Here is a 12,322-nt window from a genome sequence, read left to right as displayed (position 1 = left end):
CTTTTTTTGGGCTCTGGGAATCACTAATAAACCGGAGTTCTTTGAACGCAGATTTCTTGCCGGGACATATGACACAATACAATCAGCAAGATAGGATGCACCTAGACCGTGTAGTATTTTATACGTAAGTAGTAAAACCTTAAAGTCATATCTTAAGTGCACAGGAAGCCAGTACAGGCGTGATATGATAGTGAAGTGAATTATATTTATATAGTGCTTTTCTCTAGTGACTCAAAGCGCTTTACATAGTTTGAGTTTATTTCGAACATGCAAGCATACAACTTGATACATCACAATTTCCAGTTTCTCTTTTCAACATGTTCGAAAATGAGTAGGAAGAAGCAGAGCTTATTTAATCCTACCCCTTTTCTTTTGAAACCCAATATCTAAGTTACATTTAAACCAGTGTGGGTGGCACTGGGAGCAGGTGGGTAAAGTGTCTTGCCCAAGGACACAATGGCAGTGACTAGGATGGCGGAAGCGGGGATCGAACCTGGAACCTTCAAGTTGCTGACACGGCCGCTCTACCAACCGAGCTATACCGCCCCATGATAAAACTTTCTTGTCTTTGTCTAAAGTTTAGCAGCAGCATTCTGTGCCAACTTTTCGAACATGTTGAAAAGAAACTGGAAATTGTGATGTATCATGTTGTATGCTTGCATGTTCGAAATAAACTCAAACTCAACTCAACTCAACTATACTTTTAACATTGACAGCCCTTGTTTTTATACAATACTTATTATCTAAATGTCTGTTTTTCTTTTTAAAAGGCATGTTACATGTTAAAATGGTGCTCTTTTGGGGGGCAAACATTCAAATTCATTTCAATGGAGACGTGGATTTTGAGGTACAAGTGTTTTGATTTAAGAGCTGCGTCACAAAACCAATTAAGCACGCAAGTTGAGGTACTAAAGTGAAGTGAAGTGAATTACATTTATATAGCGCTTTTTCTCAAGTGACTCAAAGCGCTTTACATAGTGAAACCCAATATCTAAGTTACATTCAAACCAGTGTGGGTGGCACTGGGAGCAGGTGGGTAAAGTGTCTTGCCCAAGGACACAACGGCAGTGACTAGGATGGCGGAAGCGGGGATCGAACCTGCAACCCTCAAGTTGCTGGCACGGCCGCTCTACCAACCGAGCTATACCGGTAGTGAGAAGGTAGTGAGTAGTACGCATCCTTTTAATCCTCTATATTTAGCTCTGAAAAAACACAGATTTAAAAGTAGTGAATGATGTCAGTGCCACACAACATTAGCGCTGTCCTTCAGGGTTGGCGGTCCCCGGGCTTCGCCGTGTCCAGAGCGTCCTCCAGTGGCAGCTCAAGCAGCATCGCTGATTCAGCCAGCAGCAGCTCCCTCAGCCTGGCCAGTCAAGCAGCTTCCCCGCTGCCTGGCGGGCCTGAGGGTCCACCAGCTGCTCATCCAACCCACGCCAAAACGCACAAACACGTCGACAGGTGAACGCAACACATCACTGCACACCTCTGACACGCTCATATCCAATTTTGCCACGCCCTCACGTAATTTTGGCACACCCTCAACAATTGCAGACATGCCCATGGCTTTATAGAAAGCAGGGGTGTCAAACGTTTGGCCTGTGCGCCGGATCAGGCCCCCGAACAGGTTTTATCCGGCCCGCGGGATGAGTTTGCTAAGTATAAAAATCAGCCAAAATTTTTGAATGAAAGAAACTGTTCTAGTTGTGTCCACTAGATGTCGCAATAGCAATTATTTGTATCTTTGTAGATGATGCTACATATGTAAAAAAAAATAATAATGTTAGTGCACCAGTTGGGGAAAATGAGCAAACTACATGAATAACATCCTGTAATTTGATTTTGATATGTTTTTAATCTTGATGGATTGAGAATGAACACCAACGAGTTGACTGATGAACATTATCACATAATATATTCAGAAAGTATAAATAACAACAAATAAAGATAGAATACTATTAACTGCAACATGTAGGTGTAAAAAAAAATAACATTATGATTTGTACATTTTCAGAATGTGTTTGTCCTATTTTTAAACAAAGAAAACAATCTGAAGTTGTCTTTATTTCTAAGTTATCGTGTCGTGATTTTACCAGTCCAGCCCACTTGGGAGTAGATTTTTCTCCATGTTGCCCCCGATCTAAAATGAGTTTGACACCCCTGATAAAAAACATCCAATTGAGACACGCCAATATTGGATAGTGACACACCCTCATTACTGTGGACACGCCCCTACACCAAATTCAAACATGCACACGGGCTGACAGAACCTGATTGAGGCCATGTCTTCACTAAGTCGTTTAACCCCTTAAGCCAGTGGTTCTCAACCTTTTTTCAGTGATGTACCCCCTGTGAACATTTTTTTTAATTTAAGTACCCCCTAATCAGAGCAAAGCCTTTTTGGTTGAAAAAAAGAGATAAAGAAGTAAAATACAGCACTATGTCATCAGTTTCTGATTTATTAAATTGTATAACAGTGCAAAATATTGCTCCTTTGTTGTGGTCTTTCTTGAACTATTTGGAAAAAAAGATATCAAAATAACTAAAAAGTTGTTCAAAAATAAACAAGTGATTCAATTATAAATAAAGTTTTCTACACATAGAAGTAATCATCAACTTAAAGTGCCCTCTTTGGGGATTGTAATAGAGATCCATTTGGATTCATGAACTTAATTCTAAACATTTCTTCACAAAAAAAGAAATCTTTAACATCAATATTTATGGAACATGTCCACAAAAAATCTAGCTATCAACACTGAATATTGCATTGTTGCATTTTTTTTCACAGTTCTTTTTGACAGACATTTAAAAAAAATCTCACGTACCCCTTGGCATACCTTCAAGTACCCCCAGGGGTACGCGTACCCCCATTTGAGAACCACTGCCTTAAACTAATAATTATTTAGCTTAAGCCCCGTTTCAGCCACACCAAACCAGCGTTTAAGGTCCCCCTCCTCGGACAATTTTTTTACACGGGTAAGTGCGCCGTGTATTTCTTGAACCTCCAGCACTTAGCTTTGTATGGACTCATTGATCGTTTACAAACGGAGTTCGGAGAGGAAGTGACGTCAGAAAGACCGCGCCCCACACAGGAAGTGACTTAAGAAAGAACGCGCCACAGACAGCTTCATTATAAAGCGGTTTCGTAACTCGTAGCTAACCACTGGAAATATGAAGGCGAGTCATCCAGACATGCCTGTGTTTCTTCTTCTACATGTACAGACACTTGTGGAAATCACACATGAATACCTTAAGAGAACGCGATTGCAGCTATTTCGGGTACAACACTTCTCAGACGGCAAGACAACTTTCCAATGTCAGCTGTGATTCTACTTAGCGAAAAACTTTGTCCATTTGTCGAAGGAGAGACAACGAGAATGTGAGCTCCCGTGGATGTCATAAAAAAGGTAGCGTGGGCTTTGTATTACCTGGCCGTCGAGGGACAACTACGGAAAACGGCAAATGCTTTTGGACTGTCAAAGCAGACTATCAGTTATTGTCCGCCATGTATGTCGCGGACTCAACGTCCAGGTCCAGAGTATATAAAGTCACCAAAAAGGAATGGACAATTAAGGTGAAGGCAAAAGAATGAGTGTCCTGACCAGATATGTAGACCTCTAGTTTGATTGATGTAAAATGTTCTTTATCACATTGTTTACATGTCCAATAAAAATGTGATTAATTTATGATGGCTCAGGTGTGATTCACTACAATAGATACACTGGATTCCAGTTAATTTAAATACCACAACACTGGATATTGTTCAGATAAGTTACATTTAAGAACTTGCACACAAAGCAACACTGGCTGTGACTATGACGTGCCATTTTACACGCATGCGTACTAGGTCGCATCGCACCGGCGGACGGAGGGGGTCTTAAACGGTGACATTCTTGTGTGTGGACAAGGATAAGGTTAGGTGGGATTTACCCTGGATAACCTTATCCGGCTTAGTGTAAACGGGGCCTGAGGGAAGCAGGGATGTGACTTTTTTATTTGTTTTCAGCAGTGAGGAGCACCTCTTGCCGGCCTCTCCCAGTGAAGAAGAGATAGCAGAGCCTGTAAGGAGACAAAAAAAAGACACTTTGTTCACGTATTCAGTGAAACAGGTGTGAAGAAGCAGCCCGTTTCCTCTGCAGGAAGTGAACTGCACGCTCTTCCTGCTGGCGGGCTACGTGAAGTACGGCCGTCCTCACGCCTGGATACGCTCCAACCACGAGCGGCTGGTTAGTATCGGCGGCAGCGACTCCATGGTGAGAGACACGCCCGTCAAGCTCAAGTCCATCACAGACTGGCAGGCCGGCGGTAAGACACGTGCGACGCGGGCTCAGATGACCTATGTCGTCACACGTCTTGTGTCTCGAAGGTGTCCGTGTGTGGGACGTGGTCAGCGAGCTGGTGTGTCTCTGCACCGTCCCCTTCCCCTCCAACCCCTTCGCCTTGGACATGCGCTACATCCAAAGTCTTCCTGCGCCCGAGCGCTTCCTGGTCACAGGGGCGCTCCTCAACTTCCTGGAGACCTACGTCGTCTACGGGAACCGTGACGAGTTGCACTATGACAAAGGTGAGTAGTCAACATTGCCATTTGTAGTTTCTACTGGAGCCACCAGGCGATGTTGTTTAGCTAAAATGTATTTTCTCTCTCCTGGAAGTGGTGGAGGAGCTGAAGTCTCTGAGGTGTGTGCACTTCCACACCCTGCTGGAGGTGCAGAGGCTGAAGAAGAACAGCAGGTTGGTGAACACACCCACTGATCACCACTCTTCTGCAGAAGACCAAAATACATAAAAATATTTTTTGTCCTGTCAGTGAAGGCACCTTGAATAAAAAAACATGCACCTTGTTTACATGCTATTTTAACCAGACATCCCTGGGAAACATGTCACATGACTGCCGCCAGGACCTTTTAGGAACATTTTTGTCCTTAGCACACACAAACATGTACTTCAGGCCAAATATAACATTGGAAGTCAGAGTCATGGAAATATGCTCATTCAAAGTTAAACATTTGACTTGGTGAACGCTTTAGAGAGCATGTGAAGACCCTTGGAAAAAACATGTATAAAAAGTTATTTAATTAAATATGTACATAACTACATTTAAAAAAAACATACACTGACAAAGCAGGCACTTGAGTCCCTTCTTTCTTAAAATACAACACATGAACACTTAGTGGGCACAAAAATGGCACCTTTCCGTTTATAATTTAAGTTGGGCATTTGTAAAGTTGAAGATGATCTGCTTTGTAATGAGTTAAAGTGGTGCTTACGGCTTTGAGTGAACACGAGAAGAGCGGTTAAACCCAGAAGAGAGCGAGGCTTTTGGAGAGGAATGCAGGTGCACGGCCGCACATTCCAAGAAGAGGCTCTCTTGATGGGACACAACGTTCTCAGTGTTTCCGTGATAAACAAAGCAGCAAGTCACGGCTGGGTGGCTCTCTAAGCAGAGGAAGGCGGGGATGTGGGGGTGGGGTGCATGTCGTGTATAAAAAATAAAAAAACGAAGAAAAAAAAAAGTTAAAATGGAAATGATTCATTAAAAAAAAACATTTTCCAAAAGTGCTGACGAAGGTAAAACAAAATAATAAAAGAGGACTTTGTCGTTGTTTTGTGGTTTTTGGTCTTCAAGCTTCAAGACAACCTTCTCTTTTACGCCTCAAAAATGCAGCAGAGAAGAAAGAGCACCAGTCCTCAGTCCAGATATTCACAGTAGATCTACAGTCGTTGCAGGGGATCAGCTCCAGCTGTCCGAGGCAGACCCTCTCCTGGTGATGCCTCTGAGGGGGCTGCGGGACACAGAACCTCTTTGCTTCCAGTGAACTTAAAGGGAAAAAAAAGAGACAGTTGGTCAAGTTATGTTTGGAAAGCAACAAAGTTAACGGACGCCAGTGAGGAAGCTTGTTGACTCATGGATGTCTTCTTACTTCAATGCCTTTATAGTTTGTGTATTTATATAGTGTGTGTGTTTATATAGTGTGTGTGTTTATAAAGTGTTTGTTCATGGATTGTGTAAATGTAGCGACAATCCCCAGGCTGGCAAAGTCAGCACTTCAAGCTGCATTATTTTTTGGGAGATGCACGATGGCTCAACAAATTAGTCTGTTTGCCCACATATCATTTTGCGGAAACAAAATGTTATCTACTGCCAGTTTGTCTTCTATTAATTACTAATTGAGAACAATATGCGTTTTTTTGGTCATTGTATCGGATGCACGATGGAGTAAGTTTGTTGATCATATTTTTGTTTGTTGTATATGAACATAGACAATTAGCTATGAGGCATGAGTGCCTTTTTTATTTCTCAAAAGCAGTAAATATCCAGCTGGAGTATTTTGTAATCAAGGTTCATTGTGGGAAAGGTTTTACATGTACTCAACATACTCCATCACGCCATACATACTGGACTACACTTGGGTTCGATTCCCTGTCCTCGTGGATTATTCACTGTCTTGTTTTGAGTCTTTTGATTTAGAGTACTTAATTTTTTTCTACAGTGGAATGTGGCAGCTGTCATTAATTACTCGCAAGAGGAAGGATCACAATGAAATAGCACATTTTTATTTTGTACACAAATGTAGCCACAAGTTAGCATACTTATTTTAATATTTTGAGCCTTTTTTTTCTTTTACAAATTTAACCAATGAGGATCGATTGCATGAATTAAATGACAGACAAAAACGTAGCCTCGGGTGAGCATGCTTTGAGTTTCCACTTTTGGAATATTTGAACTCCTTCTAGAGTTTAGGGAAATAATCGATTTTAGATTCATCGCAATTCGGACATGGACAATTATAAAATCAATTAGTAAATGTCAATATTGGATAATCGATTTATTTATTGTAAATAAAGTAATGCAGACAGTTGTAAACTGTGGCTGACAGCAGCGAGCCACCTCACTTATGTTCCAGCTTTGCACATATTTCCATTAATTTAATAAATGTGATGGGAATTTCTTATTACAAATGCACTATTTTTAAAAGTTGCAAGTGATAAATGCTTATTTAGTGAAACGAAAATAAATGTAAAACTGCATGAATTTACATAAATTAAAGGTGCATCGAGAATCGATTTTTAATCGAATCGTAGCTCCTAAATTGTAATCATCGAATCGTGAGGTGGCCGAAGATTCCCACCTCTATCTATTTCTACTACAAATTGTGTCGATTATCATTAATAAACTGCAAAGAACCTCTGCATGAATTTAATGACATACAAATGTTGTCGCAGGAGAGTAAGCGTGGTGTGGGTTTTGGACTTTTGGATTATTTCGAGTCTTCCTAAAGTTCCTATTATGAACTGTGTCCTTATCAATAACCACAGAGGAGCAATCTCATTATTTAAATGACACACAAATGTCGACACGGTTGGGCAAGCATTCTGTGGGTTTTAGCCTTGGGTTATTTTGAATCTATTATGAAGTGTGTTGGTTATCAATAATAATCACAGAGGAGTGATAGCATGAATTAAATGACTTTATTTGCACACAAATGTAGTAGAAAGCGAGCGAGTGTGCTGTGGGTTTTGACTTTTGTTCGTGTTTTATTTCTATGTTGTATTGGGTTAGTTATTAATTAGTTGCGAGAGGAGTGATACCATTCAAAAGACACTTATTACGAATGTAGGTGAAGGGGAGCGAGCCTTCTCTGTTTTGTCTATTGCAATATTTTCCATCCTTGTATTACAGTTCTGTAATTGATTGTGTCTCTTTTCAAAAATAATCTGAGGAGCGATCGCATAAATTAAATGACAGGTATTTAAGACACAAGAATGCAGTCAAAGGCGAGTGAGTTTCGACTTTTGGATTTTTTGGAGTCTATTAGGAATTGTGTTAATAAATGTTGTCTGTGTCTATCATTAATAACCTGCGAGGAGCAATCGCAGTACAATCATTCAATGACAAAGCTAAGTGGGAGTGTGGAACCATGCCAGGTGCTGGCCCACATTAACCCACCAAAGGAAGGTAAAAAAAAAGCATAACATGGCGGCGCCACCAGATATGTCGTACCTTTTCCCAGACTGGAGGGCAGCGTGGAGCTCTTGGCGTTTCCGGGAGAGTTGGCCGACTGCTCCGCATGATTCCCTCCCACTTCGCTGTCATTATGCCAGTCGCTGAGCGCCTGCTGGAAGGAGTGCGCCAGGCAGGCGGTCATGTCCCGCGCCCGCTCGGCCCGACTGCACCAGAAAACGCGACACTGCAGCTGCTGGCCGTGATGCTTGCAAATGTACAGGAAGACGTTAGGGCGGGCGGCGTCGGCGGCGCAGTAGGCGATGTCCTGCAGGTATGTTTTGGTGAGCTGCCGTCCTGTGCTCAGCTCTTTGACCTCCACGTATCTGGGCCGCACCACCAAGGCATGATCTTTGCTCAGCTTCTTCCCGTTGCTCACGCCTTCCAGCAAGCGGCCGATGGCCTCCTGGGCCTGTTCCCGATCCAGAGAGAAAATCTTCTCCGTGCCGAGGTAGTGGACTTTAAAGAGCGGGTCGCCGTGCGACAGGGACTCAGTGCGATCGCGACGGAAGCGTCGACGCAGTGCGGCGGGAGAGTTCTTCAGGGTCTGCATGAGGTGGAACGTTCCAAGGGACATGGTGGGTCTAGTGTGGGCTTTGCTGCAACTTCCTGCGGCCAGCTGGTCCTTCGTGAGGCCTCGAGCGCTCTTCCAGCTTTCTGCTACAAAAGGAGCGTCGTTGCATCCACTGCTTCTGTCTGGAACAACAAGATGACGTCAGCGGAAAAACTAAATGATCTACAAGTCATTTGTGTAGCAGGCACGGAGGCCATGACATGTTTTACTGTGGTGACGCCTCGTAAAGCTGAGGGCAAACAGTATTGAAGTGCAAACACGTTGCTTAACCAAAGAAAAAAAGACGCTAACATAACTTCTTAAGAAGTTAAACTTATGCAACCAGCAGGCTGCTATTGTCTCACCAACCAACACAAGAACCACAGCGACGCCTCTTCTCCTTTGTGTCGCAAGTGTTGGTGTTTGTCATCCATTCTGTCAACATCACCTCGTCAGAAGTGTGCAGAAACAAACGCTGTGCTGGCCTTTGTTAGCTGACCCCCCCTCCTAATGCAGGAAGCAGCCTTAAACATGTCTGCTGCGTGCAAACAATGGCATGCTACTGGGAGTACGTGAAATCAAGTCTAGCAAGGACAAGTGAACATGTCAGCACGTTTATGTTTTGAAACTAAACAGTTTCGCCCTCATTTACATGCACTCTCTAATGCGCTTGCTGTGTGCTACCGAAACACTAGGGGGCGCTGGCAGGTAAACATAACTTTTGACAGCTCTTACTAGTAATATTTGTTTGGATAAAATCTGCTTTGGTTATGCTGCTTCTCAAAAGGCATAGAATAGAAACTGCTATTGTGATGGCTTGCTTAGACTGACAATTACACAATGAAATATTTACTTTAAATTCTTAGATCATACGTCAATAACATGTTTACATCACTAAATGCAGTTTAATGAAGAATGTAGGTTTTTTTTCCTCACACAGTAATATAGTCATACCTCAGTTGTCCTATGTTTCGCCTTCCCGCCAAAAATTTGCATATACCGTCTCAGTTATCATGCGGCCAAACATTGCGCCTAACATGCTAGTCCATTTGCCTACGTATCATTCCGCCGAATCTAAGCGTGATCTTAGGTCACAGGTGTCAAACTCAAGGCCCAGCGGCCAGATCTGGCCCGGTACATCATTTAATGTGGCCCGGTACATCATTTAATGTGGCCCACTACATTGTTAATATAGCCTGCAGAGTCTGGATGTATTAATGCACTTTCTGGCTAAACATTTGTTCAATTTTGACAGAAAAATTTACTACATGTGATTGCACATGTTCCATACTCTAATATTACCTAATCATACAAGTTTTTTTTTCAGTTGTCAAAAATAATTACTTAAGTATAGGCTTGTCATTTTAGAGCGAGTTAATAGTTAGTAAAAATATAATGAAAATAATAATAGTCCTACCTTGTGGTAGGACTATTTTTTTTATAACCAAAACAATGAAACTACAGATGTTTACTTTTTCCAGTCTATATCAGACCTTGGCAAATTAAGGCTCGGGGGCCACATGCGGCCCCTTATGCTTTTCAATCTGGCCCGCCGGACATTCCCAAATAAATTGTTTTAGATGTTTAAGATGTAAAGTGTAGCTGCCATGATGATGTGCAGTGATGTTTTCTAATGACCGTAAGTCTTCAACTATACTAAGTATTTCAATGCTTAGAATCTGCATGATATACTAGTTACTATGGTCATTTAATTAGTTACTATGGCCATTTAATTAGTTACTATGGTCATCTAATTAGTTACTATGATAATTTAAGTCACAGCAGCTCAGTCGAGGCACCAAGCAGTGTGGGTGGGGAGCGTTTCCACAGAGTGTTTCCAGAACCTGAAATGTGGGTGTCAGGGACAGACGTGGAAGGAGATTTTTACAACAAAGTTCTAAAGCTTAGTGATATATCAGATGTATCAGATTGTAGGTGGGTTTATTTTACCCTTCACGTTCATATTTCGCTGTGTTTGTTGCATTTTTGTTGCGTTTGGCTTGATAGTAAAATATGTGGATGGAGAGGGGGTGTGACGTTCATATGTTGTCAATATTCAGTGTTTCATCATTCATAGTTAATTTTGTAAATCCCACATTCTTTATTTTCATGTACATTCTGGGTGTCTCATTCGATAAAAAAAAAATTAAAATTCCATTCCGTTTTTTAAGGCAATCTGTCATAACGTTTTTAGCTTTCAATCAGACATTATTGTGAGGTTTTGTATTAGTGTTCTTAAAAATAGATATAACGGCCCCCAGACACATTTTTTCTCTAAATTTGGCCCCCGAGTCAAAATAATTGCCCAGGCCTGGTCTATATCAACAGATTTTTTCAAATAATACGTACAAATTCATGCAATAATTTCGATTGTTTTTCCTAGCACGTGAATTAAAACACATTACCACAAAACGGATTGCAGCTGAATACTATTGTGAAAGTCAAACTGCATTAATCCACTCTGAAACAAACAGTGTTAACAATACAACAAGTAGTTTCTCCGCAGTGAAAAACACCCTAGAAACCTTTTTTTCTTCATTAGAAGTTCATTTTTTAAAAACGTTTTAATGCCGATTTAGGTATCAAAGCAGAGCAGGTAACACTGCAAAGTCAGACGTGTGATACGCGACGTGAGTGAGAAAAGCGAGCAGGTTCATGTAGAAATTGTCAGTATTTGCGAGGCACTTGTGTAGTTGTTCCTACCTGCCCACAGTCTCATGCAAGCGATGTCCCTGAACGTCTCAGCTGAAACGTGGAGTTCCTTCGAGCGAAGACACCGCGAGCATAAACGACTGAAACAACAACTTTCGCAAAAAGTGTTAGTTTGTGTCTTATTTTCTCAGATAAAGGCAACATCTACGCTAAACTACGCTAAGATAAACTTTGTTGTGTTAGGCTATGCTATCCCGGCGGTAGTCGTGTCGGCTCGCGCACAACTGTTTTAAACAGCGGGGGCGCGCGCTCGACCTTCGTGGACGAGCGCCTACGTCAAAGGGGCGGGGCCATACCACGTTGACCGGAGGTGGAGTGGGCAGAGCCATTATTTATACGATTAGTGTTTTACAGTACATTGTAACCTGCACAGCGACTCAACGCGTTCTTTTCCCATGCATGAAATTGTTTTTATTTATTTGAAACAGTTACAAAGTGACAAGATTGTATGATTTTAGATATAACACCCCTGGCACACACACACACATTCTTGTATTTGTTACCTTCTTGAGACCTCCAAAAAATGCCTACCTCTTTAGGACCACCCTTTGTAGATATATAAAGATTTGTATTTACAACATTAATAACATATACATACAATGCAAATATAAAAAAGGTAAAGTTTTTGTTAATTTCTGTTTAGTTTTCATGTTTGGTTTGTAATTGGTTTTTAATCTTCATTATTTACTTCAAGTTATTACAGTATGTCTCTATATACATTTTTATTTTATTGATTTTGGCCAAATGGGGCGCATTTCAATTTCTTACACACGCTTGTTATTACATATGATGGCCAGAGAGGGAGCACTTTTAACACCGACACAGTCCATTTGAAAAATCCCTCCTTTTTGGGACCACCCTAATTTTGATAGATTTCACCACCAAGGTGCAAATGAGACATTCTCTATTAGATGCAATGGTTTTCCGTATCGGGACCATGATTTATGTCCTAACTTGTTCACCGCTCCTCATATGGAAGGTACTTGTCCTTGTTGGTGTCTCAAGAAGGGAAAAAATACAAGAACACACACACACACGTTTTTTTGGTTTCATCATGA

General features: G+C 41.5%; 1 protein-coding gene across 1 annotated transcript; it reads right to left on the bottom strand.

Annotated features, from left to right (window-relative positions):
- Positions 1–5,053: 5,053 nt before the first annotated feature.
- On the bottom strand, positions 5,054–11,557 carry si:dkey-19b23.8 (uncharacterized). Its single transcript, XM_062065254.1, has 3 exons — positions 11,256–11,557; positions 8,000–8,695; positions 5,054–5,814 (listed from the first exon to the last, which is right to left on the bottom strand). The coding sequence occupies exons 1-3, from the start codon at positions 11,269–11,271 to the stop codon at positions 5,729–5,731; spliced, it is 798 nt and encodes a 265-aa protein (XP_061921238.1). The 5' UTR covers positions 11,272–11,557; the 3' UTR covers positions 5,054–5,728.
- Positions 11,558–12,322: the final 765 nt, after the last annotated feature.

Source organism: Entelurus aequoreus, linkage group LG12 (assembly GCF_033978785.1).
Source record: "Entelurus aequoreus isolate RoL-2023_Sb linkage group LG12, RoL_Eaeq_v1.1, whole genome shotgun sequence".
NCBI lineage: Eukaryota > Metazoa > Chordata > Actinopteri > Syngnathiformes > Syngnathidae > Entelurus > Entelurus aequoreus.
This window is presented reverse-complemented; position numbering and strand designations above follow the sequence as displayed.

Bases quoted from the DNA above. Each gene is read 5' to 3' on its own strand.
- si:dkey-19b23.8 (XM_062065254.1), bottom strand. The intron at 5,815-7,999 runs GTACGACATATC...TTTCCCTTTAAG, and splicing joins GCCCTCCAGTCTGGGAAAAG to TTCACTGGAAGCAAAGAGGT.